At 37.4% G+C, this 23,374-nt stretch overlaps 1 protein-coding gene across 1 annotated transcript; it reads left to right on the top strand.

Annotated features, from left to right (window-relative positions):
* The first annotated feature begins 342 nt into the window (after positions 1 to 342).
* TMEM182 (transmembrane protein 182) lies at positions 343 to 21,656 on the top strand. Its single transcript, XM_027641268.1, has 5 exons — positions 343 to 697; positions 1,090 to 1,189; positions 2,500 to 2,598; positions 11,048 to 11,185; positions 20,602 to 21,656. The coding sequence occupies exons 1-5, from the start codon at positions 557 to 559 to the stop codon at positions 20,823 to 20,825; spliced, it is 702 nt and encodes a 233-aa protein (XP_027497069.1). The 5' UTR covers positions 343 to 556; the 3' UTR covers positions 20,826 to 21,656.
* Positions 21,657 to 23,374: the final 1,718 nt, after the last annotated feature.

Here is a 23,374-nt window from a genome sequence, read left to right as displayed (position 1 = left end):
TGGCTTCTAGTAACTTCTAAAATGTTGCGGGTGTTTCCTTCCCTGCTAGCAGCTAAGGAAGCATTCACCACCAGGCCTGAGCTTTGGAAGTCCTTGCTCCTACTATGTGCTCTGCAATGCAGTTCATGTAGATGGACAGAGCCATTGCAACTCCATCTCCGCTGATGTTGGGGCACCAGCTGCAATAATATTTCAAGTCAATCCCTGATTAGTTAGGGGAAGGTCAGCTATTTCTGACTGGCCTCGCCCAGACAGAGAAACAGAGTGAAGCTCTGCCATCAGTGTCCTAAAATAGAAGGCCCTTTTCATCTGTCAGACTTGAGTCAGCCACATGGAACACAAATTCAGAGACACAAATCGACTCACAGGGCATTGGGAAGAAGGGCACAGACAGAAAGTCAAGTGAAGAGAAACTTTTTCTGATACGAGCTGTATTCTCCAAACAGCTTTTTAGTCACTTTCACAATATTTTATTTTTTACTTTACTGCCAACCTCTCAAGTAATTAAGCTTTTTTTTTATAATAAAAAATAAAAAACCAAACCCAAATTTTGATAATGAAACTGAGTGTGGGGATATTTTTTGGAGGCTTCTTTGCAGCTCTGGGGGTTTTGCTTTTTTTGGTGGCGTTTGGAACTGATTATTGGCTTCTTGCTACGGAAATAGGAACGTGTTCAGAAGCACCTGAAGATGCTGGGGTTAGTATGGACTTTTTTACTTATAACAATAATTATATATATAGGTTTCTTGGATGTGTTTATTTTCTAAGGATTTACTTCTGTATAAACTTTTGAATATACTAATTTTGACCACTGTGAGTCTTACAAGCCTATTTCAAAACCTCTTGTAATCAGTTGTAATCACCTCTAAAATGACTTTTTCTTTTGTGATACTGCTTTTGCAGTAGGATATCTTTTCAAAAAAAGTATGTCTGTTTAGATATGCTATAGATGATCTACATGCACACAGGTGTGCATCATTATTATGGTTTTTGTTACCTCAACATCTAATTCAGGTTGAACTTAATTCTTTCAGCCATTCAAAAATTACATGATAATTAATTTCTTTTTTTTTTTTTCTTCCTCTGTAGGGAATGAAGGCCACTTTCCATCATGAAGGTTTCTTCTGGAGATGCTGGTTTAGTGGAAATGTAGGAGATAATAATGCCAGCATGTGGAATTTCTGGTATAGTAAGTAAATTTTTCTTTTTACATTATCTACAGTAGTTTGTTCTCAAAATTTTAGGGTTTGGTGTTGTTTCTTTTTTTTTCTATATTGTGAATAATGGGATTTCATATGGCTTCTTTGGTGATCAGTTTCTTCAGCTACCCTAAAATAAATTCTTGACACACACTTTTGTAATCTGTACTAAAGGAAACCCCAGGACCAAATGATACAAGTTTAACTATCAAATTACGCTGTGATTGTTATGACTGCTCTGTTAACCTGAGTCCATTCTTATCTACACAGTCTCTTGCCACTAACTGTTAAACAGATTTTTTTTTCTGTTATGTAGGGAAAAAAGAGCTTAGTGGTTATTGGGAACTATGAATTTTTGCTTGGAGAACTTCTCCATCAGGTTCTTCAAGTGGGTTAAGGAAGGAATGTGAAAACGGTGTAGGACACACCATCTCCAGATGACCCTTTGCTTGCTTTCGCTACATGCCAAGATTCTGGAATATCAGATAGTATTTTTTAACCAAAATCCCCCATGAAGAAATCAAGCAAAACTTCTTTTCCTGTCTTACACTCCCTCTGAGATAGAGAGCTCCCTCTCTTTATTACAAGATTTCCATAATCCTTGTGAAAAGCAGGTGCCATCATAGAAATTTGATTTTAATAAACCGTATTTTGTAAAATATATTGCTTATTCTTAGGTGGAAAATGTAATATTCACTGTAGTTAATTTCCCTTTGTTATTTATCTGGAGAATTCTGTGGTCAAAAATCTAAAATTTAAATGTGGTTTAAGTTATAGTCAGCTTTTATCTTTAACTAGAAAGAAGGTGATGTTTTTATAAATATTTAATATAAAGGGTGAAATTACCCTTTTCTGGGGGATATTAATTCCATAGACCAAACTCATATTTGTGGACACTGTACACTTTCTGAAGATCCTTGATACTTTCATTGTCCTTTCACAAGAGAACAGTAATTTCCTGAATTTTTTTTCTATGGGACATGCGGTAATGAGATGAATATAATTAACCCTCAAAAGAGAAAGGTACCTATGGCTACAAAAGCATACATATGTAGAACATATAAATTGCAGTGTAACCTTCAGCGTGGCTAATATACCATTCCCATAGTACAAATCTCTGTTGCTCTTTAAGGAATATCCTTGTTTGGATAACAAGGCTCATATCTCTTACCAAATCAAATCCACTGTAAGCTGTTGCCTAGGAAAGAACCTATGAAACTCAGTTTGCCCATTTGAAGAACAGACATGAAATATTGTTGAGGCAGTAAAATATTAATCTTCAGCTTTCTTTCATTTTTAGCTAACCAATCACCTTCTAAGAATTGTACACATGCTTACCTGTCACCATTTCCTCTTCTCCGAGATGAACACAACTCAACTTCCTATGACTCTGCAATCAGTAAGTATTGTTTTTGGTGCAAATGGATACAATGTCTATAGTTTCAAGAAAACAATTTGGATGCTTTGGAATAAAACAGCCATCACTCCACACAGTTTAATTAACAGAGTTTTGGTGTTTCATACTTCTCATAATTTTACAACATATATATTTAAGCTACTGTTTAACAAATCACTTAAATGAATGCTTAGCTTGATAGCAGAATTGAGGTAATTTCTAAAAAAAAGCCATTTCTTTTCTAGTGCTTTTTTTCTCTGACAAATTAAGTATCTTCCTTGCACTGAATGCATTAAACAACTACTTCTTGTCGTGTATTTCAGTAAAACTGTTTTGGGTGTTTTTTTCTGTTAAATAAATAATCACATGTGGAAATATATTGCATTTTTACTGTATGAGGAAGGAGGAACAGGGCCTTCATGCTATCTAAGTTTATTCAACTAAGTCAGATTTTCACTGAGAAAATCTAGCGCTGTAACAGAGAAACATATAAATAGATACATGTGAAAGATATACAATAATTGAAAACCTTATGTTTGAATAATGCCTGGAAAGCTCTGTTTTTACAAAACTTAGGAGCTACTTAAAAATATTGGGCATATTTCATCAGATCGAGAGCTTTATGCAAATATATTTGAAATTAGTCACTTCTGATACCTATTTCATACGACTTTTTAAACAGTCTGTTCTGTGTGGATGCTACATGTCTCTGACCTTGCTAAGTGACCCCTTCCTGTCCTGAAGCTGTAACTATGCTTTTGATAACTTTGAAGTGTCTTTAGAATCCAATTTTTCATGCTGCAGACATGAAAAAGAAAATAAATGGGAATTATAATTGTTCTGTTAGTCTTAAAAAACTGTGGACTGTTTGTCGAGAATTCAGACCTCACCATTCAGAGATCTAATCTGTGACTTTACAGGGCATCTAGAACAGTTTATCTTTTCATTTGAAAGTGACAGAGTCATCAGCTCCTAATAGTCTAGGCAGAGTTTGTATTCCATTGTTCACTCATACATTCACAAAGGTTCCTCAAATTATATTGCATGATTACACAGAAGTGGACAAACAAAGAAAAAGGAAAGGAGAAGGAATATCATCAAAAGTTTAATTAATTTTAGTTAATGTTTACCAAAAGAACCACTGCTCAAATATAATTTTCCTATCTATATTTCATATTAGAAGATTAAAAATAGGCAGAATTGTGCTATAGATGCTGGCCCAGGTAGAGTATATTCAGAGCCATTCCTGCTATATAAATAGATACAGTTGGATTGCTTTCAAGCTCATTAAAACTGAAGAGGGTTTGGGGTTTTTATACCTACAGTTAATTTTCAGCATCCAAGCTGAGTTATTTACTAGAGCAGGTATGCTTATTCAAGAGTCTTTCACAACTTTTTATGAAGAAGTTTATTCATCAGCTCTTCTGTTAGGTCAAAACTTGTTTCTCCTTTAGTCTAGTTTGTCAGTCAGTCCTGCATGTGGTATTTGGCAAACAAGTTTTTAAAACCTCGATGCAACTGCAGTGGCTAAATTAAGAAATGCTAGAAGGTTATCTTCTTCTTCTTGACTCACAGTAGAGGAAATGCTTCTCTGTAAAGCCAGTGGCAAAAGGCCTTGGTTTGGTTTCATGAAGAAGAAGATGATTTCATCAATGATTTGTATATCCAATTGTCCACATCAGCTAAATATAGAATAAAAACGCACTACCAAAAGGTTGAGGTTATTGTCCCTTTTTTCAGTTTTACTACTGTTTCTTGATACATGTTTCATGGCTCATAGTTTTCTTGACATATTCATTTTTGGGGATGATAAAAAACCCAAATCTCCCCCACAAGTTTATCACTGTGTTTTTAGTCAAATCCTATTTTAATCAAGTCCTGTTTTAATTAGGAGTGGATAAGAAGAAATATTCTCTCATGTGAAAAATAATTCATCTACTCTTTCATAGAAAAACAAACAGCTGAATAAAAAGCTTTAAACTTCATTAGAAAAATCAAACATGTATATACAACATATTTTCTAAAAATCTCTAACTTTCTGTTAACAGGATTGTTAGTTTCTGAGGAAGCAAATGCGTGTTCTTTTACAGACTGTTTGGCTTAAGAGACTTTGGGACCCTTTCAGAGGAATTTCAATTTAACAGCAGTTCCCTAGTGGAAACACAAGTGTGGCTTGTTGTTGGAGTGCCATGTCACCATTCAGTTAGAAGAGCTCAGGCAAAGATAAGGTGCTTGAGGAACATAAAATCTCTAATGATCTTTTGAGTGCAGTGTCTGGACCAGTTTCTCTGTTGACATAACTCCTTTGGCTTTAGTATTAGTAGGAATTTGGCTTAGAGCTTTTCTGGGCCAGAATTCAGAACTGCCTCATCTATCCTCTTTTAGCTTATTTACATCTTTTTCTGTGTTCAATTTATGATGTTCACGTGATAGTTCCCGAAAGACTGAGGACCTTGAATTTTAGTGTTACAGTGTGCTGGTAACACTAAACATACCATGGCATAGTGTATGTCTTACAGATCTTTAGAACAAAGGGTTGGTTCATCCTGATGTACAAACCTAGACTATGAGCTCTTGGTGTGAAGAATTATGGCCTTAAATGGAAAAGAAAAGACAGAAAAGCCTACAGTGATGCTTATATTGGAGATTTGAATGCATGCTTTAATGTATCAGATTTCTTTTAACTATCACTGTTAAATGCATGATCACCTTCAAGGGGTTAGATAGCATGGCTTTGAAATTGCAGCTTGCTGTATCTTTTAATCATGGTTATAATGTTTTTGTTCATTTACTAGTTTTTTTAAGTGTCTTGACAGAGTGGGGAGGTCTTCACCTAGCTGTGGTGTAGGGTTTGGTCAAAAGCTGTGTGAAGCATCATTTATCGTTAATGTGCTTAAGAAATTTGTAGGCCATGTCGTTTATCTTAATCTGAAACAGGCATCTAAGTGAACCCAGGGGAAGCCTGACTAGTGACATTCTGTAATGGTACACAGGTTTATAGTGACAACTATTACAGTGTGCAGTTCTTAAGTTGACTTAGCACTTCACTGTGTTGCTAGCAGATTTATTTATATGATTCACAAACATAAGGGCAACAGACTACAACCTAGGAATAAAAAAATTAAATTAGACCTTACAATTAAAGTGCCACAGTAGCAACCTCTGCATTCTAACATAAACATAAACTTGTATAATCATAACCAGATTAGTTACCCCATCAGGCTATTTTCAAAACATAACAGTATACTACTTAAATATTAATTCATTGTTAACTAGATTCATGCATGACACCATGTAATTAGATTATTTAATACAGAGAACTATCACACTTTTCTAAAACTCTTTTACTATAGGGCAATACTAGGCCTGTTTTTCAAAAATGTGCTAAGTCCTTACTCGTGGAAATAGTCCCATTGGCCTATTGAGAGATTATTCCTAAGAAAAATAAATGAAAAATCTAGCACCTAGTCACTAAGTCATTTATTTTATTTTTGAGAGGATTTTTTTGAGCTTATTTGGAAATAAACAATAGTTCCTTAACTGTTGTAAGTCTCCCCAGTGCCTTCTGAAGCTAAAGTGGAAGCAATTTAATGGGGCAGCACTGACACATTAGTTTAATACTCTAATTTGTAACTGCTAATACTTTTTTCCCTAACTATTAGTATCTTATTTTGTCCATTACTGGGCATATTGCCAACATTTGAAGTAGTGCCTAATATAATGTATAATACACAATGTTTGTAGGACTGAAGAGAAATTCTGATTCAGCAGCTTTTAAATTTAAAATGGTGAGATCAAATTTGTTGGTGGGTTTATTAATGGCTTGAAATTAACATAAAGAAATCTAGAAAATATCAGCAATGAAATCTAAAAAAAAAAATAGTTGTACAAGTGAAATGTTAGCAGTAGTCTATTTCTATGGGGAAAAAATGCTGTTAGGTAGTAGTCATAATTGCCTGTGAGAGATACAGTACATTTAGGAAGGGAGAGCTCTCTGGCCACCGAGTGTCAATAAAGAAAGAAGTAGTTAAGAAAGCAATGTATCCATATTGTGAATATTGTATTTGTTTTACTGTTAAAGTTATTGAAACAAGTGTTAGTACTAAGAGATAGTAAAGGGTATTAAATGGAGCTGAGAAAGGTCTTGCAAGGTTTACTGTGTTGCCAGGTGTGTCTCTTGTGGTGCTGCGGAGATCTGTGATCTCAATTATAGTTGTTTATCTGCAGAGATGTTCCTGATTGAGAGCAGTTCAGGTGTTTCACCTTTCCTTGTACTTTATATTTGGTGGCAGTACTCTTGTCAAAAGCATTTTGATATCTGTTACATTAAATAGAGAGGAAAAAAGAAGACATTCTAAAATACAATCCACAGTCAGATCACAAGATTGTTCCCTTTGGGATGTGAGCTTGTGGGTGATAATTCAAGGCAACTTTTCCAAGTAATTTTGCCTCTCCTTAGTAATGTCTGTGTGGCACTGCAGTCACAGAGGCTTCAAAAGGTTTTGTAGTGCTTAATAATCTGTATTGATATTAAATTCAATATTAAGTGGCTGTTTTGTTTGTTGTTTTTTTTGATAAGCCACAGAAAATATATGGACTGATGGCTGAGTTTTGAAAACACTTGAAGCCAGCAAGGACAATAAAATACCTGATGTGGTTTCATTAGGCTGATGTTAGCATCTGCAGTAGTAGAAGGGTGTTGCTTTGTGTCTTTATCTATCCTGTTTCTGAATAACCATTATGGAGCTTCAGGGGTGTGCATGACTGCTACACAAGAAGTGTGTGTTGTAGGTGACACAGCTCTGTAACTTTGTCAAATATATTATTGCTTCTCTTTCATATCACGCACCAGTAACATTCTAAAATATGAATCTGTGACTTCTGTTTGTAACCAATTCTGGAATCTACTATACTAAAAAGGGAAGCTTTTGATAATTTTTGTTGATAATTTTCAACCATTTCTCCAAAATTTGGTCCCTAGATCGAACCCAGATACTTCTTCTAGTTTTCAAATAATGCAAAAGTCTCTGGAGGGACTTAAATTAGGATCTTTAGAGAGAAAAGCAAGTAGCAAGGGAAAACTACAGGTCAGGCAATTTTTGAGGAATATATTGCAACCATAATGTTCCCATACAGGTGCAATAGTACAGAGCTCAAAAAAAAAGTATATTGTGTGTATTCCTGTTTTCTGCTAAGTGTTATTTTTTGTTTGTAGGCCTGTGTGTCATTTCCAAGGCAAATGTTGTACTCCACAAAGGGGCAGGTCACCAATACAAGTTACAAAACCTTCTGTTTAGCACTCTTGCATGACAGAGCAGTGGTATCTAAGATTTCAAACACTGTGGATATGTTTACTTTGGACTCTGCAATAGTGCTTGTATTTTATTTCTTCTGTTGTAGGAAATGCTTGGAATAATTAATGTATTTGAGGTAGGTGACTAATATATCTGTGAAGTACCTGGAAGAGACAAGGGTACTCCTTGTCATCTGGACCAGAACATGGGCTATCCTATGAAATACTGCAGCGTGACTTGAAATGGTGCAAACTTGTATTAACACTTTTTATAGGTCCACTGAACCATTATTTCTTGAAACAGACTGTTTGGATCATGGTGTCAGCCCTCTTCATGGGATATAAAGAAGCATAATTCAATGCAGCATCTTCTGTTGCATTTTGTCGGTCAGGGTTCACCTGAATCTCAGAGCAGCAAAGTCTTTGACTTGAAGAGTAATTTCATTCTTAGGAAGGTTTAATTTCAACCATTTCTTTTGTGTTTGTCTGTAGATGCCAGCTAAGCAAAATGACAGCAGTAGGCCTGACTCATAATTTTGAATGATTAGCCCTTTAGGAAGTGATCTTGCCCATCTAGGTAGAGAAGATGGGAAATTTGATCTGAGCAAAAATGATCAGAGTATAAAATCAGTGAAGCCATCTTTGCAGAAAAATGTCTGCTTTTTAACTCCCTTACAAAAGTCTAAATACTTGTAGGGTGTTTCTTCAGACCTGTGCCACAAATTATTCAAATGGCTTACTGCCTTTCGAATTAGAGGGGGCTCTCTTTTGCTTGAAAAGTCACAGATTTTTGATCAGACTTTGTGCAGGTCAACTGCACTTTATTTTTTAATTGATGTATAATGACAATTTGCTTGATAAGCAAGTATTAGGATAATCACAATTTATCCATGATTCTCTAGAGTAAATAATTATTTCCAGAGAAATAGAATGGAAGCTATTATATTTCACATATAATGCATAAAATAGTTACACTGTTGGAGCAGAAGTTTCAGGGAGGTTTAAACAAATTTTCATCAGTTACATTTGTACTCCTTCTGTGATCTGTTTCTAAGAAGATTTGAGTATCAAATCAAGCTTTTCTCATAAAATTTCACTGAAAGCAGACTTCAAAGCTTCCTGTGTGAAGAGCAGATAATGAAAGTGGATGCTGATTTTGTAATGCTGGAGAATCTTGTGTCCTCATCCATTCAGAAAATAGAAACACTGCTGCATGACTTATGACTGACCATAATAATATCAAAGAAAGCTTTTCCAAGGTCCATTTTGGCCAATGTGTCCTATTATATAGCATGACTTTGAAGTACCTTGGGCCATCCATGTAAAAGAGTTGGGTGGTTATAGACTGATTTAGTGAGATTAGGCTTTAAACGAGGAGGTAATGTCCCATGGACTTGGGGACTGCAGTGAAGCTTATCAAAGTAGCCCCATGAGTAAAATAATATGAAATTGCTTCAGAAACCCAAGACTGAAGGACTTGAGAGATTTACCTCTCTAGGTCTCCATTCACTGTCTATTTGCATTAAGTGAATCATTTAACTATGTGTTTAACTTTAAACAGGTGCCTAAACCCCATAAGAGGTAGAGTACTTAAAGTAAAATGCACACTTAACTGCTTTGCTGAGCCATAGCCTTATTTCTTACCTACTATTCCCATAGTTTTTTGTTTATATGGAGTGAAAACTTGTATTGGATATGAACCAAAACACAATTTTAACCCTTCTGCCACCTACTTTCAGATGCATTCCTCCTTTATATGCCCAAATCTGCTGTGGCATCAGTGTGGCAGAAAATTATGTCTCTGAATGTTTGCCTGGATTAAAAAGGATGCTATTTGAAAAGTATGGCTAATGTAATGTGGTGAACATGATCTAGCTAATACATTTACAAGAATGATGGTGAGTACTTTAACAAGAGTTAAGCTGGTCAAGTTAAAAACAGTAGGGGTTTTTTTGGAACATATTAGTGGGAAATGTGAGCTGCTAATATCTAGTGTACCTTCAGGTTTCATATGAGAGCAAACCCAAATTATTCCAGAATAGCTGTCTTTAACAAGCTGTATGAATTCGAAACTTTCAGGATATGAACCAGTATAATAGCTGCTTGGTTGTGTTTTGCCATAATAGTAAGTAGGTGCTGTCAGATGATAAGTGGCAGTTTCTTTTGTGATTCACTTTTCCTGACTTGCCAGCTGGCTTACATACTTTCCCTCAGTTGGGTGGAAATGTTTTTCACTGACTGAATTGTCAATGCTTCAAGATTTTCAGATCTGACGATGAAGATCCTTACAACTCGTAATTTTACTAATGGGTTGTGTTAATGTACCAATTTTTAAATTCATGGGAGAAATTTATGTCACTCTTGTAGCATTTGTAAAATGATGACTTTGTTAAATGGATGTGCAATTAACCAGCTAAAAACTAATTGTTAGAAAGAGTCTTTTGGCCAGAATATGTCACAAAACTCTCAGCTCATTTATCACCAGCTGCATTCATTAATTCAGCACTGCTTGGCACTGTCTAACAGGGGCTTCTGAAACATAACATTTTAAATCTAATAAAATACGAAGATCTTTAGAGCAGAAATAGGCTGGTTTCAGACATTTAACTGTTTTTCAGAAATCCTGTTTACATTTTTCAGTTTCTCCCTGCTCCTGCTTTAGGTTTCTGTCTACTGAATATGACTATACATAAGGAGTATTATCCAGTTGTAAATTGTAGAGAACTTACGGATTCTTATTGGTGATATAGTTCAAACACTAAGAATGTCAAGATATTTCAGCTCTCTGCTTCTCCCACACAATTTTAGTGAAATATCAGTCCAATCATTTATCCCAAAGAATCACTGCTACAGCTTTGGTGTACCATTTTTGAAAGAGTGTAAATTTGGTCATGTTGCTATATTACAAGATACTGTTAAATAATCATCAGGTGGATTTCATTCATGGTGACTTACAACCTATTTTCCATGATCATCAGATAAGGACTGGCATTCAAACCTAATTTGGGCCATATGATATATAATGATTATGAAAAATAGAATAAATGTTTCATTTGTTAACAAAGCAAGTGATAAGACAAGGGGAAAAAAAAATCTTGTTAGCCAATTTGGATAAGTTCTAAAAAGCATTGTAATTTTTTTCCTTCTACTTTTCTCCAGTTTATCGAGGTTTCTGGACAGTTCTTATGCTCCTGGGAGTGCTCACTATTGTGATGGCTAGTTTCTTCATCATCTGTGCAGCTCCTTTTGCCAGTCACGTTCTATACAAAGCAGGAGGAGGCTTTTTCATCATTGCTGGTGGGTATACTGTTTGCTCAGTCAATTAAAGAATAGAAAGGATGAGTTATTTCTTTCCTTTTCCTTGACCAAAAATCATATTAATCATGGTTAAAAGAAAAAAAAGCATATGCTTCTGTCCTTTGGCTTGTGGAGTGCCCACCTTGGAGACAATTCTTTCCACAGTTATTTAGTCATGAAGCTGTTCTAAAAGCTATTTTTGGGTTAAGATTAAAAAAAAAAATCCAGGACAAATCATGAAATTACACTGCAATTTTAATCTACTTTTTCTAATCAAGGAAAAGAATACATATTTAGGGATGTTGCCTCATAGGATTCTCAAGGGCTTTAGCTAAAGAGGGGTTTGTAGCTAAGGAGAGGGGTTTGTCTTTTATCAGTGATGTGAAAGATGATTATAGTGGATTCTGAGGAACCTGGGGGACGGAGTACATTCATATGACCAATATAGGAGAAATGTTTTGGATGTGATAGGAGTAAATAAAATAGTTGTCATATTGTAAGTGGTTGATAATAAAATAGTTGTCGTATGAGTAAGTAGGAGCTCTAAGCCTCTCTGAATGAAGGATGACAAGTAAGTGAATTCCCTCCTTCCTCATAACCCACATGAACTGTGGAGGATGCACTCTCCCAGGATTCAGCTGATATGGGCAGCTCTCTGGCATGCTTTTGGTTAACCTTGGAAAGTCTGTGATGTCACACTGGTGTGTAAGATATAGTTGTATAGGATGTAAATGATAGTACGTGCTCCATCAGTGTTCTCCTTTGCTTAAAGCCTGGTGAGAGGCAGCCCTGTGAGAACACAGTATGTTATAGGGTAGAGCCACCTGTATCAGGACCAAAAGGCCTGAGCTCTCTTTCTGCTTGTCTGCTGACCTGCTGACCTTGCTTACCCACTGCACCTCACAGCTCTTCATATGCAACTAGTGATCATTATTCCTTTCTAAAGGACTCTCAGTGAAGTGTGGGAAGTATTTTATAATATTTTAGCTGAAGAAAATCCTGGATACTTGCATTTGATCTCTTGAGAATTACTCCTTCATGCTTTTAAAAGACATGCAAAAAATATTCATAGTCTGATGGAAATCCTAAGCTATTTCAATGCATTTTGTCACTAATTTTCAGGGCAAGAGCCCATGTGAGTCCTGCTCTTTCTCTGCATTTGTAATGCATAAAAAACCTCAGCTGTCACTAGAAAGTAGCAGAGGCTGTTTGAGGGGGAAGGGGCACTTGAAAGATGCCAGGAACTGACGGGCAGAGGTGCAAAATTATGTGCGTGTTCAACACTCTGGGTCAGTTAATCTGCCCTCATTTAGGGGAAAGTTAGATCCCCAAGTCTGCAGTAGCCTCCCTCTGCTTCCCTAGGAGGCTTGCAAGAGGCAATAACATGTATTGGCAGTAAAAACAGCAGGTGTATAAGAAGTTCCCCAACTGGGGATTCATTTCATACTGAAAGAGGGGCGTAATTGGATCAGATGAATGCGCTATGGAGGAACCCTTACAACCCTCTTCCCTTTACTGAGGGAATCTGGAGAGACTATTTCTTTAGGTGTGTGAAGTTAAGTGAGCTTTATTATCCCAGTGTGTGACCTTGGGTCTGTGTCTTTACCCCTCACCCTTTGTCCCTGTAGAGCAGATGTTCTTTAAGGGAAATCCTGATTTTTTACTCTCTCTATCTTTTAACTTCAGGACTGTTCTCAATCAGGGCTTCAGAGAAGAGCTATGTTATTTTTACTGTTATCGTTACCATTACTATTGCTGTTGTTGAAAAGCAAAGATCTTGAGCAAAATCCTGCTATATTTGGTAAAAAGTAGTGATGGCAGCAGAATATAGGACCCATTCAGCTTGCTCCAGGCCTTATGGCTTGAGTAGGGGCACATGGTTCCCAACCAAGGTCTTCTGCACCTACTCCCAGTCCCACCAGTAGGGCACAACTGCTCGGGGAAGGTACTTACTATAAATATCATTATCCTGTCCAACACTTCAGATCACCTACAAAAACACTAAAAAGAAGTTTGTTGCTTTCATCTCTTCTCGCAGATACTGCCCATAGCCAAGGAGAGAGTTTATTTATACCATGAATTAAAAATCATGCTTGTTGGTGTGACCATACTGGCATAAGAAGTTCTTATAAATAATTTGCATTTTCAGTAGTTAAAGCTATGTCCTGTGGGATGTTTTGGGCAACAACTTACTTTCCTGGGGTGTTACTGTTCAATGGCCCATCAGGTGAAATGGAGAATAAGAGGGGTTCTCAGACCTGAAGGTATGACAGCATGAAATTGCTATCTCTCTTTCTCTCCCAGTAAAAATTTCTCACAATAAGAGGAATGGTTATTATCTTAAATCTGGGATAACGTGAGGACAGAGCAAGATAAGGTAGAATACGATGCAGAAGAGGAGTGTTTTAGCCTGCCTTTAGAAGTCAGGATGGTTTTCTCTATTGTGTCCCTGCCGCCCTGACCCCTTCCTCTACCCATCTCCTTCAGGACTACAGAGCCTGTTTGTTTACTGCCTGTCAAAGAAAAACAGGGTGTGGAAGGGGAGAGTGATGAGAAGTGGTGCATCCACTCATACAAACATGTGATCAGGATGCAGCCAGGGTATGCATCTACTTAAAGACAGACCTAACAGCAAAATGAAAAGATGTAATGTGACTTAGATTATAGGTGAAGTTAGAGTTCTTCCAAGACAGAAACCAGCAGATTGATTTGAATTAAAAAAGGAATTATATACATTGTTTTGAAAGAGCCTGGATGCTGTCTTACCACAAAGTTCAAGCATCTGTTATACTGGAGAGAATAATCTTCTGAGAATGAAACTAGACAAGATGGTTTTTCTGTGGAAGTTAGGAAGACGATAGGAAGATCATTCATTTTCCTGCTTACATATCATTAAAAGAAGTTAGATGAAATAGATTAAATACCTGTTGTTGGACTGAAATATCTTTATCCTTCTGCAACCTTAACTGACAACTTAGGCAGCAGATAAAAGCTCTGCCTCAACTGAAGAGTACTTGTAGCATGGTCTGCTGTGATGCCTTAGGGTTCTGGAAGCAGCTGAAGATATTATTGGGAATGAGATTCACGCCAACTGTTCAGCCATCTGAAGGCTGTTTTGTATGAACCAACTGCTTAAATTTCTATTGTCAATAGTAAGAAACACTCAGAGGGACACCTCACCTTATTTGTGATAAGGCAAATAGACTTGCTTTTTAGAGGAACCTATGGAAGAAGCCTAAACAGAGATCTTGAGTGACACAAATAAATTTAGGTTAGAAAGGACCTCTTGTTTCAATCAAGTCTGACCTCATGTTTACAGCAGGGCTAGCTTCAAAGTTAGATCAGGCAGCTCAGAGCTTTATCCAATCAAGATTTAAAAATCTCCAATAATTGACGTTCCACCGCACCTTTGGGCACTTGTCCCAGATTAATCAACTTCATTGTGAAAAATGTTTTCTTTTTTCCTTGTTTTCACCTGAAATTGTCCTTGATGCAGTTTGTGACCATTGTGTCTCATCCTTTCAAGTCTGAAAGTCTCTGAAAGGTCTGTCCCCATCTTCTCTATAACTTTATTTAGAAAGATGAAGACTGGGTTCTTCTCTAGACTAAAATTCCCCAGCTCACTCAGCCTCTTCTTGTTCTCCATCCCCCTAACCATTCTGATAGTCATCACCTCAGTTTATTAGTACCTTTCTTTCACCAGGGGTCCCCAAACTGGACATAGTTTTCCATATACAATATCACAACTGTTGAATAAAGGGAAATAATAGTATTTTCAAACCTGATGATGGTGTTTTTGCTAATGTGGCTCTGTATGAGATTAATTTTTATTTTTGTCAGACCTCATGGAATTCTTGCACACTGAGAGGGAGCATTCTTGTCCTTTAAGAAAGCTGCCTGTGAGGAGCAACTGGTTCTTCTGGGCATCCTTTGCCCTTCAGGGCAGTCTCTCTTGGGATCCTGCCTACCAGTTCCCTACAGAGACTGAAGTCTGTTCTCCTAAGTTCTGGGTCTTTAATCTCTTACTCACCTTCCATGTTCTTCCTAGGACACTAAACTTTGCCATTCCATGGCCATTATAACCACAACTACACCATCTATCGTCTTCCTCACGCATTTTTTCTTATTTGTGAGTAGCAGATCCAGCAAAGCACTTCTATTTAGTTGGTCTGTTCCACAGCTCTTTCAGAAAGTTTTCCTTGATGCAGTCCAGCTACCTATCTCCTGGATTGCGTGCTCTCTGCAATGTTGCTCTTCTAGAAGATATTGATGTGAGTCCCTCGTGAGAACCAGAAATCATAATTATTATTCCAGTCCACTTTATCTTCTTCATTAGGTGGCCTGTAGGAGATGCTCACCATGACAGCACCCTTTTATCCAACTTATTGATCTTAGCCCACAAGCTCCTCTTACTTAGAAGATCCCTATCAATTCAAGATATTTATTTCTGCAGACTGCAACCATCCCACCCCATTTTAAATGTTCATATCCCAAAGAGGGTCCTGTAGTCACAGAAGCCAAAGCCCTGCTTGTGACATTAGCTACAAAGCCAGGAGCTGATGCACAGCGTATAGCAACTTTTATATAGCTTTTACCCTTTGAGCAATAGGCTTGAGATCATCATCACCTGGGTCCTGGGCCCTTACCTCTCATCATCAAAGCCCTGTAATTGCCCACTGACATTCTCTCTGACAGCATCACTGGTGCCCAGGTGGATGAACTGCAAAGAAGTCAAAGAACCTTGGAAGCTTCTTCACAGTGTTGTATATCTGGGCTCCAGGAAAACAACAAACCTACCCACAGAGCAGTTCTGATGTCTCACCTTTGGAAGAGTCACACACCTGCCTTTTCCTAATCCTGATCTTTAAGAAAGGCTGCTCACTTCTCATGAGTGGTGTAGATAAACTATGACAAATGGAGCAGAACATAAAATTCTTTGGTGCAGCTCTCCCTATTATTCGTTGTAACCTCATAAACCACTTGAGGCTGCAGGTGAAACTACAGCTGCTATACCTGTGGGGGAAGAGTGTATATCAGTTCAATGATATCACAGTTCAAGTGCTGCCTTTGCAGCCTCACCTTCATGTCTACAACATCAGAGGCTGGTCCAAGAGCAGCTACAGTACTGCAAACTGCAAGAAGCCTTATAGTTGCTTCAACGGTCGTAGGAAAAGAAGAGAAAGTGGCCATAAAATAATCACAGCAGCCTTCAATAAAGTCCATAATTACCTTGCATCTCTTTCTGCCTGTGTGGTGGTAAAAACTGTCCTATTGTACTGACGTCAACAAGCAATATTCCAGGATGTGCACAGAGCATTACAGAATCACACCCTGGTGAAGAAGCAAGATTAGAAGTACGACTTCTGTTTCCAGCCAAAAGAGTGAAAAAAGCCTGATACTTTAATTGTATATCATAGATGAGGACAAAAATCTGTCTTTGGAGACATATGCCAACTCCTATAACTCTTAAATGGGATCCTCTGCATGTACTTTGGTGGGAAATGTCAACCAGTCTTTTTAAATAAAGATCACAAAAGGCCAAGGTAGGTGGTAGAATCTGAAATAAGGACAGGAACAGAAAAATGCAATTGAAAAAAAAATACATACGCACACACACATACAAGTTTTCCTCAAGTGAGATAAAGAGTTCTAAACTTCTAGGCACAAGTAAAAAGCTCACATCATTCTTTCCAGCACCTGTTGTCTTCTTGTCTGCATAGTAAAAGATTCATGCCATAAACAGCCATTCACCACTGACAAGTGAAAGGCATTTCTACGTGGGAAGAATCAGTACCAAAGGCCAGCAAACTGCTTCTTGAATTCACAGAAATTTCTAAAGGTTCTGTATTCTTTCTCCTCTACAAAATGCACAAGTATTTGTTTGAAAGAAATTCAAAAGAATGAATGCAAAAGACAGAAAAGTGTGACCTCAGAGAAGTCTCATGTCTTATCACACTGCACAGAGCTGTGTATCAAACGTGTTTATTAAAAAAAAGAAAAAGAAAAATGGGAAAAAAAGAAAGAAAAAGGAGTAGGAGGGAAGTATTTATGTGTCTTAATCTCTCTCAGACATATTTCATGTTCTGTGAGTAATTTTCCCCATCATTCCTGATTCATGCAACTGCTGTTTCATTTTATATTCACTAAGAGGCAAGAGCAAAAGGATGCCTGCACACTATGCAAAAGGTCTAAGTGCCAAAAATGTAGAAATACATAATGGCACACATTGTTCCTAAAAATATTTGCTTCATGGAATTTTGGAGTTTTTTTAAGTCTCATTACTTTTGTGTTGGCTTTGAGAGTTCATGACATTCCCAATAGATAGTCAGTGCAAGACTGCAGGAACAGATTTCTCAGAATAAATATATATTCAGTAAACTCTTGTCTAAGTGCTTAACCCCTGTGAAATTGTATCTCTGTGAAAATTAGACAAAAGGAGCACTAATGAATAAAATACTGTTGGAGACAACAGGACATGGTCAGTTTTTACTTAGCCTGATTCTACTGTTCAAGATATTTCTTGAACACACTAAGTAATACACCTACTAATTAGTCTCCATTAGCAGGCAGTGAGAACACTTAAATACCCCTTTAGTGCCCTAATTAGCCAAAAGGATTTACATGCTCTTCCTCTCTTTTTCTTCTCTTTTAAAGAAGGACATTTATCTCTGCTTGATATACTTTTCTTCTGCAAATTTCCATACCCAACAATTTGCCACTCACCGGTATAACAGCTTGCTGTGAAATCACACCCGGTGGATGTTAGCTTCCCTAAAGTTGTTTTACCACGTATGGTAGCACAGTGTGGCAGCATTGGCCTGCTGCTTTGCACCTACATAGCGTTGGCTCTAGTTTAATCACTTAGGTGTTTCTTCAGACTGCCCGAAAAGCAAGGGATGCCCATTTCGAGATTAAAGCACCTCTGACACAGTCTTGTTTTAAAGGCAGATGTTTCCATCTAAGTGGCCTACTTAACTTTGTTTCTGCCCAAGGTGCTAGAGGGCATTCCAGATGTGCAAGGCCTGGTTATACTTACCTGCTGCTATAATAAGGGAATATAACTACTTTTTGTTATTATTATTGTTTTGGACTAAGTTTTCCCCAATGAAGAGAATAAATAGAGGACAAATTTGAAAATGCATAGGCACAGCCAGCTGAAGAGGTAAATTCCAATGTTTGTATGGATTTCACCAGGTTATTAATGTATCTTTCCAAATCTTTGGGCTACGTTGTTTCTGTGTGTGTTCAAGTTTTGAAACCTTGAGCAAAATCCATGTATCTAATAACTCCATTTATGAATTTGGCCCTGAATCTTTTTAATTTTTAAATCAAAAGTTACTAACTGTGTTTGGTTATAATTTTCTTATATTGCCTATGTTATCTGTTATCATTAGACATTCTGTTCTAGGAATCTTCTGCTCAATTTGAATTATATTTGGAGAGTTCAATTTAATTTCTCATTTATCATGTCTGGCTGGCCCTAAGGTGATCTTTCTCTCTGATTGTTTCACCGATTTTATGTTTAATACAAGTGCAGTACTAAATTCCATCAAAATTCAGTTTTACTTAGGTAAAATACTTTCAAAATTGAATTTATGCCTTTTAGAGTTGAGTGTTGGTTTTTTTTTTTCAAACTTAGTTAGAAGTTTGAGCCCTAGCAAAAAATATAATACCGGAAGTGTATTTCACAGAGAGACAATGTGTCTACCTCCTTCTTTATTTAGTTTTTCTACTTTTCTTTCAGCCTCCTAAAAATTGCAGATCCTTTGGAAATTTCAGTTATGTTTTGATTATGCCTCATGTTAACTACTTCAGCTCTTTTTTTGGTGGGCTTCAAAAGATAGTGTTTGCAAGCATTGAGTCATGAGCTCTCATCTGTCAGATGTTCAGGATATATGTAAAGCTATTACATTTTGACCATAAAGCACCAACAAGAAGGTCACCAGATCACCAAGTTAAGCTGCTGCATCTAACCCATCTGGTTTTATCTGAGTCAAATGAGAGAGTGAGGACAAGAGCTTCTCCCTGCTAAGTGGGCAGAAAGGGCAGAGAAAGGAGGTTGTGAGGCAGCATCTCAGGCTGGGAATGGGGAAAGGCAACCATCAAAGTTTATCAGGACATGTAGGTCTGGAAGAAAATGCCTGGCCATGGGTGCTTACAAATTGTATTTCTGGATTTTGCCACAAATGTCACATTTGCTCAAGGTTGCATTGCAAGTATTTAGGAGGATGGTGAAGAGATCACAAATACCTTTAACTTATACTCTGCAGCTCTACAGCCTTTAGACTCAAGTTTGGCAGTTCAGTGTTCCCAGGACTATACACTGGCTTGTGGTTTTAATGAGGCACCTAAATATCCTGGGATAAAAACATGATGGGGTTGTGTCCCTCAAACATTTTAATGTTGGAATAGATAGTCCTGCTGCTGTAACTATGCTGGGACAGCTGAAACTCCCAGAGCAAATGGATACAGCCTGGAGCATGCAAAAAATTTAGAGTTGTGCCCTCAGTTTTCCAGCAAATGTTTTGCTGGAACATGTGTGCTGCAAGCTTGCATTTCTCAAGTGTCCACATTCCTCTAGAGTGAAATGAAATATTAGGAATGCAACTGATACTTTGGAAAGCACTTTCTTCTTGTAGGTTCTTCTGGTATATAGAAACAAGGAGATTAACAAAGTTTGTAAGGACAAGTGCTCCTATTACTATCATGTGTAAGCAATCCAGAGGAGTAGTTGGGAAAAGGCTGTGAATTATGTGGTGGATTAATTACAGGAAACTGTTGTATAAAATTTGAGATTAATACTAATAACCTGCTCCATAGCTATTATTTAATTATTGTTGGTCTTTGTTCCTATAACAAGAGCTTCTTTTCTAAATGTGGATGATTTTTAATTAAAGACATCTGAATTTTTCTGCAAAATATTTGAGTAGAATACTCTGAAGGTTGTATGTTCCAAACAAAGCCCTTTTTATAAGAATAAAGATGCAAATGCAGAGAGGGGAAGATGGTAGAAAAATTTCCCACTCCCTTCCAAAAGACTGATAAAAACAGTGTCAGAGTTTGGTAAGTAAATGTAGATATTTTTTCCCAGATTGTCCCATCCCATTCCCCCTCCCTCCTCTGCTTTGATCCCTGAATTCAAACCAGTAAATAGCTGCCTGAATTTTGCCTTAAAGTCTGCCTACCAAAACCAGATATCTCCTTTTGGAGATACGGAAATATGCCTTTCAGTGCAAATCAGAAGCAAGATGGAGGTAGTGGCAGTTAGAGGAAGCCAAAGGCAAAAATTGTCCAGTGGTGGCTGACTGTGCCTTGCAGACAGGGCCTCAAGCACTGATGGATTTTTAGGTATTACAGTAAATGCACCCATCATCTGTTTTGCACTATATTGTTAAAACCTGGTGTTTCTTTTCCAGGTGTCTTGTTTTCGCTGGTAGTCGTGATGTATGTCATCTGGGTCCAGGCCATGGCTGATCTGGAAAACTACACAAGCATGAAAAAAATGGATTGCCCAGACTTTACTGTTTATGTACGTTATGGCTGGTCTTTTATGCTGGCTCCTATAGGAGTATTTTTTGCTTTATTAGCAGGAATGCTGTTCTTATTGGTAGGGCGTCACATTTATTTACATTCAGACTAGTTGTACACTGCTGAAGGGAATACAGGAATACTTGTGAAACTTTGTGACGAGTGTAAACCAGAACACAATTTTATACATTATTACCATTATGGCAGTCCTAAGTATGCAGGGAGACTTCTGGAAGTTCTTCTATTGCTTGTTTAAGGGTAAAACATACAAAACTCACTACAGGAAGAAGCCACCTCTAGTCCCAACTAGTTGTTTTTAATTCTTTAGCAAGTACACGTGGTTCTCCACATTGTACTATTCACAGCATTTTTGTAGGTTTGCAAACAGAAAAAGGCAGAAATTTTTTGCAAATAAAAGCCCAACATGAAGTGACCCAAATCAAGATTTTATGCATTTATCTTTTAGCATTTACTTTGTGCTTCTGTTTGTTGAGAATGGCACAAAGTAGAGGAGAAGGCAAACATTCAAATACAGGAATTCATTCTACCTTCTCTCCTATTTTCCACTAATTGCCTTAGCTTTAATGGAAGAAAACATGTCTGCACTTTATAAAAATAGAGTGCAGATCCATGAGAAGAGGACATAAGAGAAGAGAATTGCTGTGAATGTGTAAAAGCTTAACTGCTTCCATTACCCATTTCTCTTTTCTGTATGCATTTGAAAGCTGTATACTTCTGTATTCTGAAGTCCATATGTGTTGCATGACTCTGTAAGCCAAAATGCTGTAGTACAATCACTAGCTGCAGTTATGCAAAAATTGTATTTTGAATTACAGCATTAAGAATTTAATTAAGTTTTAACCCTTTTATTTTTCCTGGTTGTGTAAAATCACTTTTTTATTAAAAAAGGTTTATTGTCAAGACAATATCTAGGACATGAAAATGTGTGTCTTATGCAGCCTTCATTTTCCCAAATTTTAAAAATCTACATTGTAGACCAAATCCAACTTGCCTACTAGGCTTCCTAGGGAAAGCAATGAGCCTAGCTAAGACAGTGGGAGAGGTGGATTTGGTTCTATATTGTAGGAGTGGCTGTTTCTCTGTGTGTTTATGTGTGTGCGTGCACATGTGTTTGGAAGAAGGGATAAGGATGAGACTGTATGCATGGTGTAGAAAAGATGGGGTTGAGTTTTAAGAATGGGGAAACTTTGTCTGGCATTGGGCCCAAGCTGAAATTAAATCCATCTGAGAGTGTGCTGGTTTTCACTTTGTAACTCAGTCAGAATAGTTGGGGACTGATGGGGAAAAGTAAAGGCTGCATGTTGGTTTCTTCTATTTTGTAATGCTTAATTCCACAGCTGTTATGAATACTAAAAGCATCACTAAAAGGCAGGAAAGGAATGCCCATATAGAAGATGTGGTGGGCCAGATTGGATGTTACTTCCATTTTCGAGCTTTTGTGATTGGAAGCTTTCCAGCCTTTCCTGCTACTTATTTATTTTTCCATCATCAAGATTAGCTTTATATATTTTAGAACAGGAAGACAAGGGTGGGAGGTAGGGAAGCTGGGAGGTTTAGAATAATTACCAAATCGAAAAAATATTTTTATTGGCAGCTAACACAGTGTTTTCAATTATTGTGTCAGAGAGTATGATAGATGAATTTTAACCAAATATTCATAAGCATATATATGAGGTCCACATAAATGATAGCCATCCGGAGAACATTAGGGTTACACCATAATGCCATTGGTTAGTTAGGAAATGCTGAAATTAACCCTGGCCCTTGTGCATATGGTATTATATTCATGCCCTTAATTACACAATCACATACTGTTTCTCAAATAATAAAATCTGTTGGTATTTACCCTCTTTACAGTCTAGGATACTCAATGGTAATTGTGAAGGTAAATTCAATAATCAAGAGTTATTGACTAGGTATCCCTCCCAAACCCTGTCTGCTTCTCTGCAGGGGAGAGTCATTCTGCACAAGAGCTTAGAGGGGGCAATATGCTTGAGCCACTTTCTTGCAGCTTTTGGAAGCTGGAGGAATTGAGTGGTGCCTCAGAGCTGGACCTCTTCCAGCAAACCTAACCATGTGTGCAGCAGCAACTAATAAACTCTGCAAGGAATGAGCCAAAGGCTCCCGTGGCGCCCTTAATTCAGCCCATGTGCATCTTCAGAACTCTGTCCTTTATGCAGCTAAATTAGTTGCACTTTCGTGTGCAAGACGTCCTCTCTTGGAGGCAATGCTTTGGGTCAGACTGTGGATGTAATGGCCATTGAAGATCCAAGGTGTTTCTGAGGATTTCCTTAGAAACGTCCAGAAGCCTTCCTGGCATCAGTAGAAATTGCTTGAGTCCTCATTAATTCTTCACTCAAACTCACACTTTGGCAGTAGTCTGTAGCTCTATCCATTTGCTTTAATTGGATTCCATCTTCTCTCAGTAGAAGAACTGAAAGTCAGGTTCCTTCTGAAAATGTGGGGAAGGTTGTTTGCTCCCTCCAAAACATATATATAGGTAAGCATATGATGTGTAATAGGTAGTCACTGCAGACCAGGGAGTGGTGTTGAGGATGGTGGAGAGGCATTTCTCTATGGACTAAAACCACAGTCTAACTCTTGTTCTTCTGATTTCATTAAAGAAATGTGTGCAGGGGA

Source organism: Corapipo altera, unplaced genomic scaffold, assembly GCF_003945725.1.
Source record: "Corapipo altera isolate COAL_440 unplaced genomic scaffold, ASM394572v1 0, whole genome shotgun sequence".
Classification (NCBI taxonomy): domain Eukaryota; kingdom Metazoa; phylum Chordata; class Aves; order Passeriformes; family Pipridae; genus Corapipo; species Corapipo altera.
Note: the sequence above shows the minus strand (reverse complement) of the source record. Positions and strands in the feature narration are given on the sequence as shown.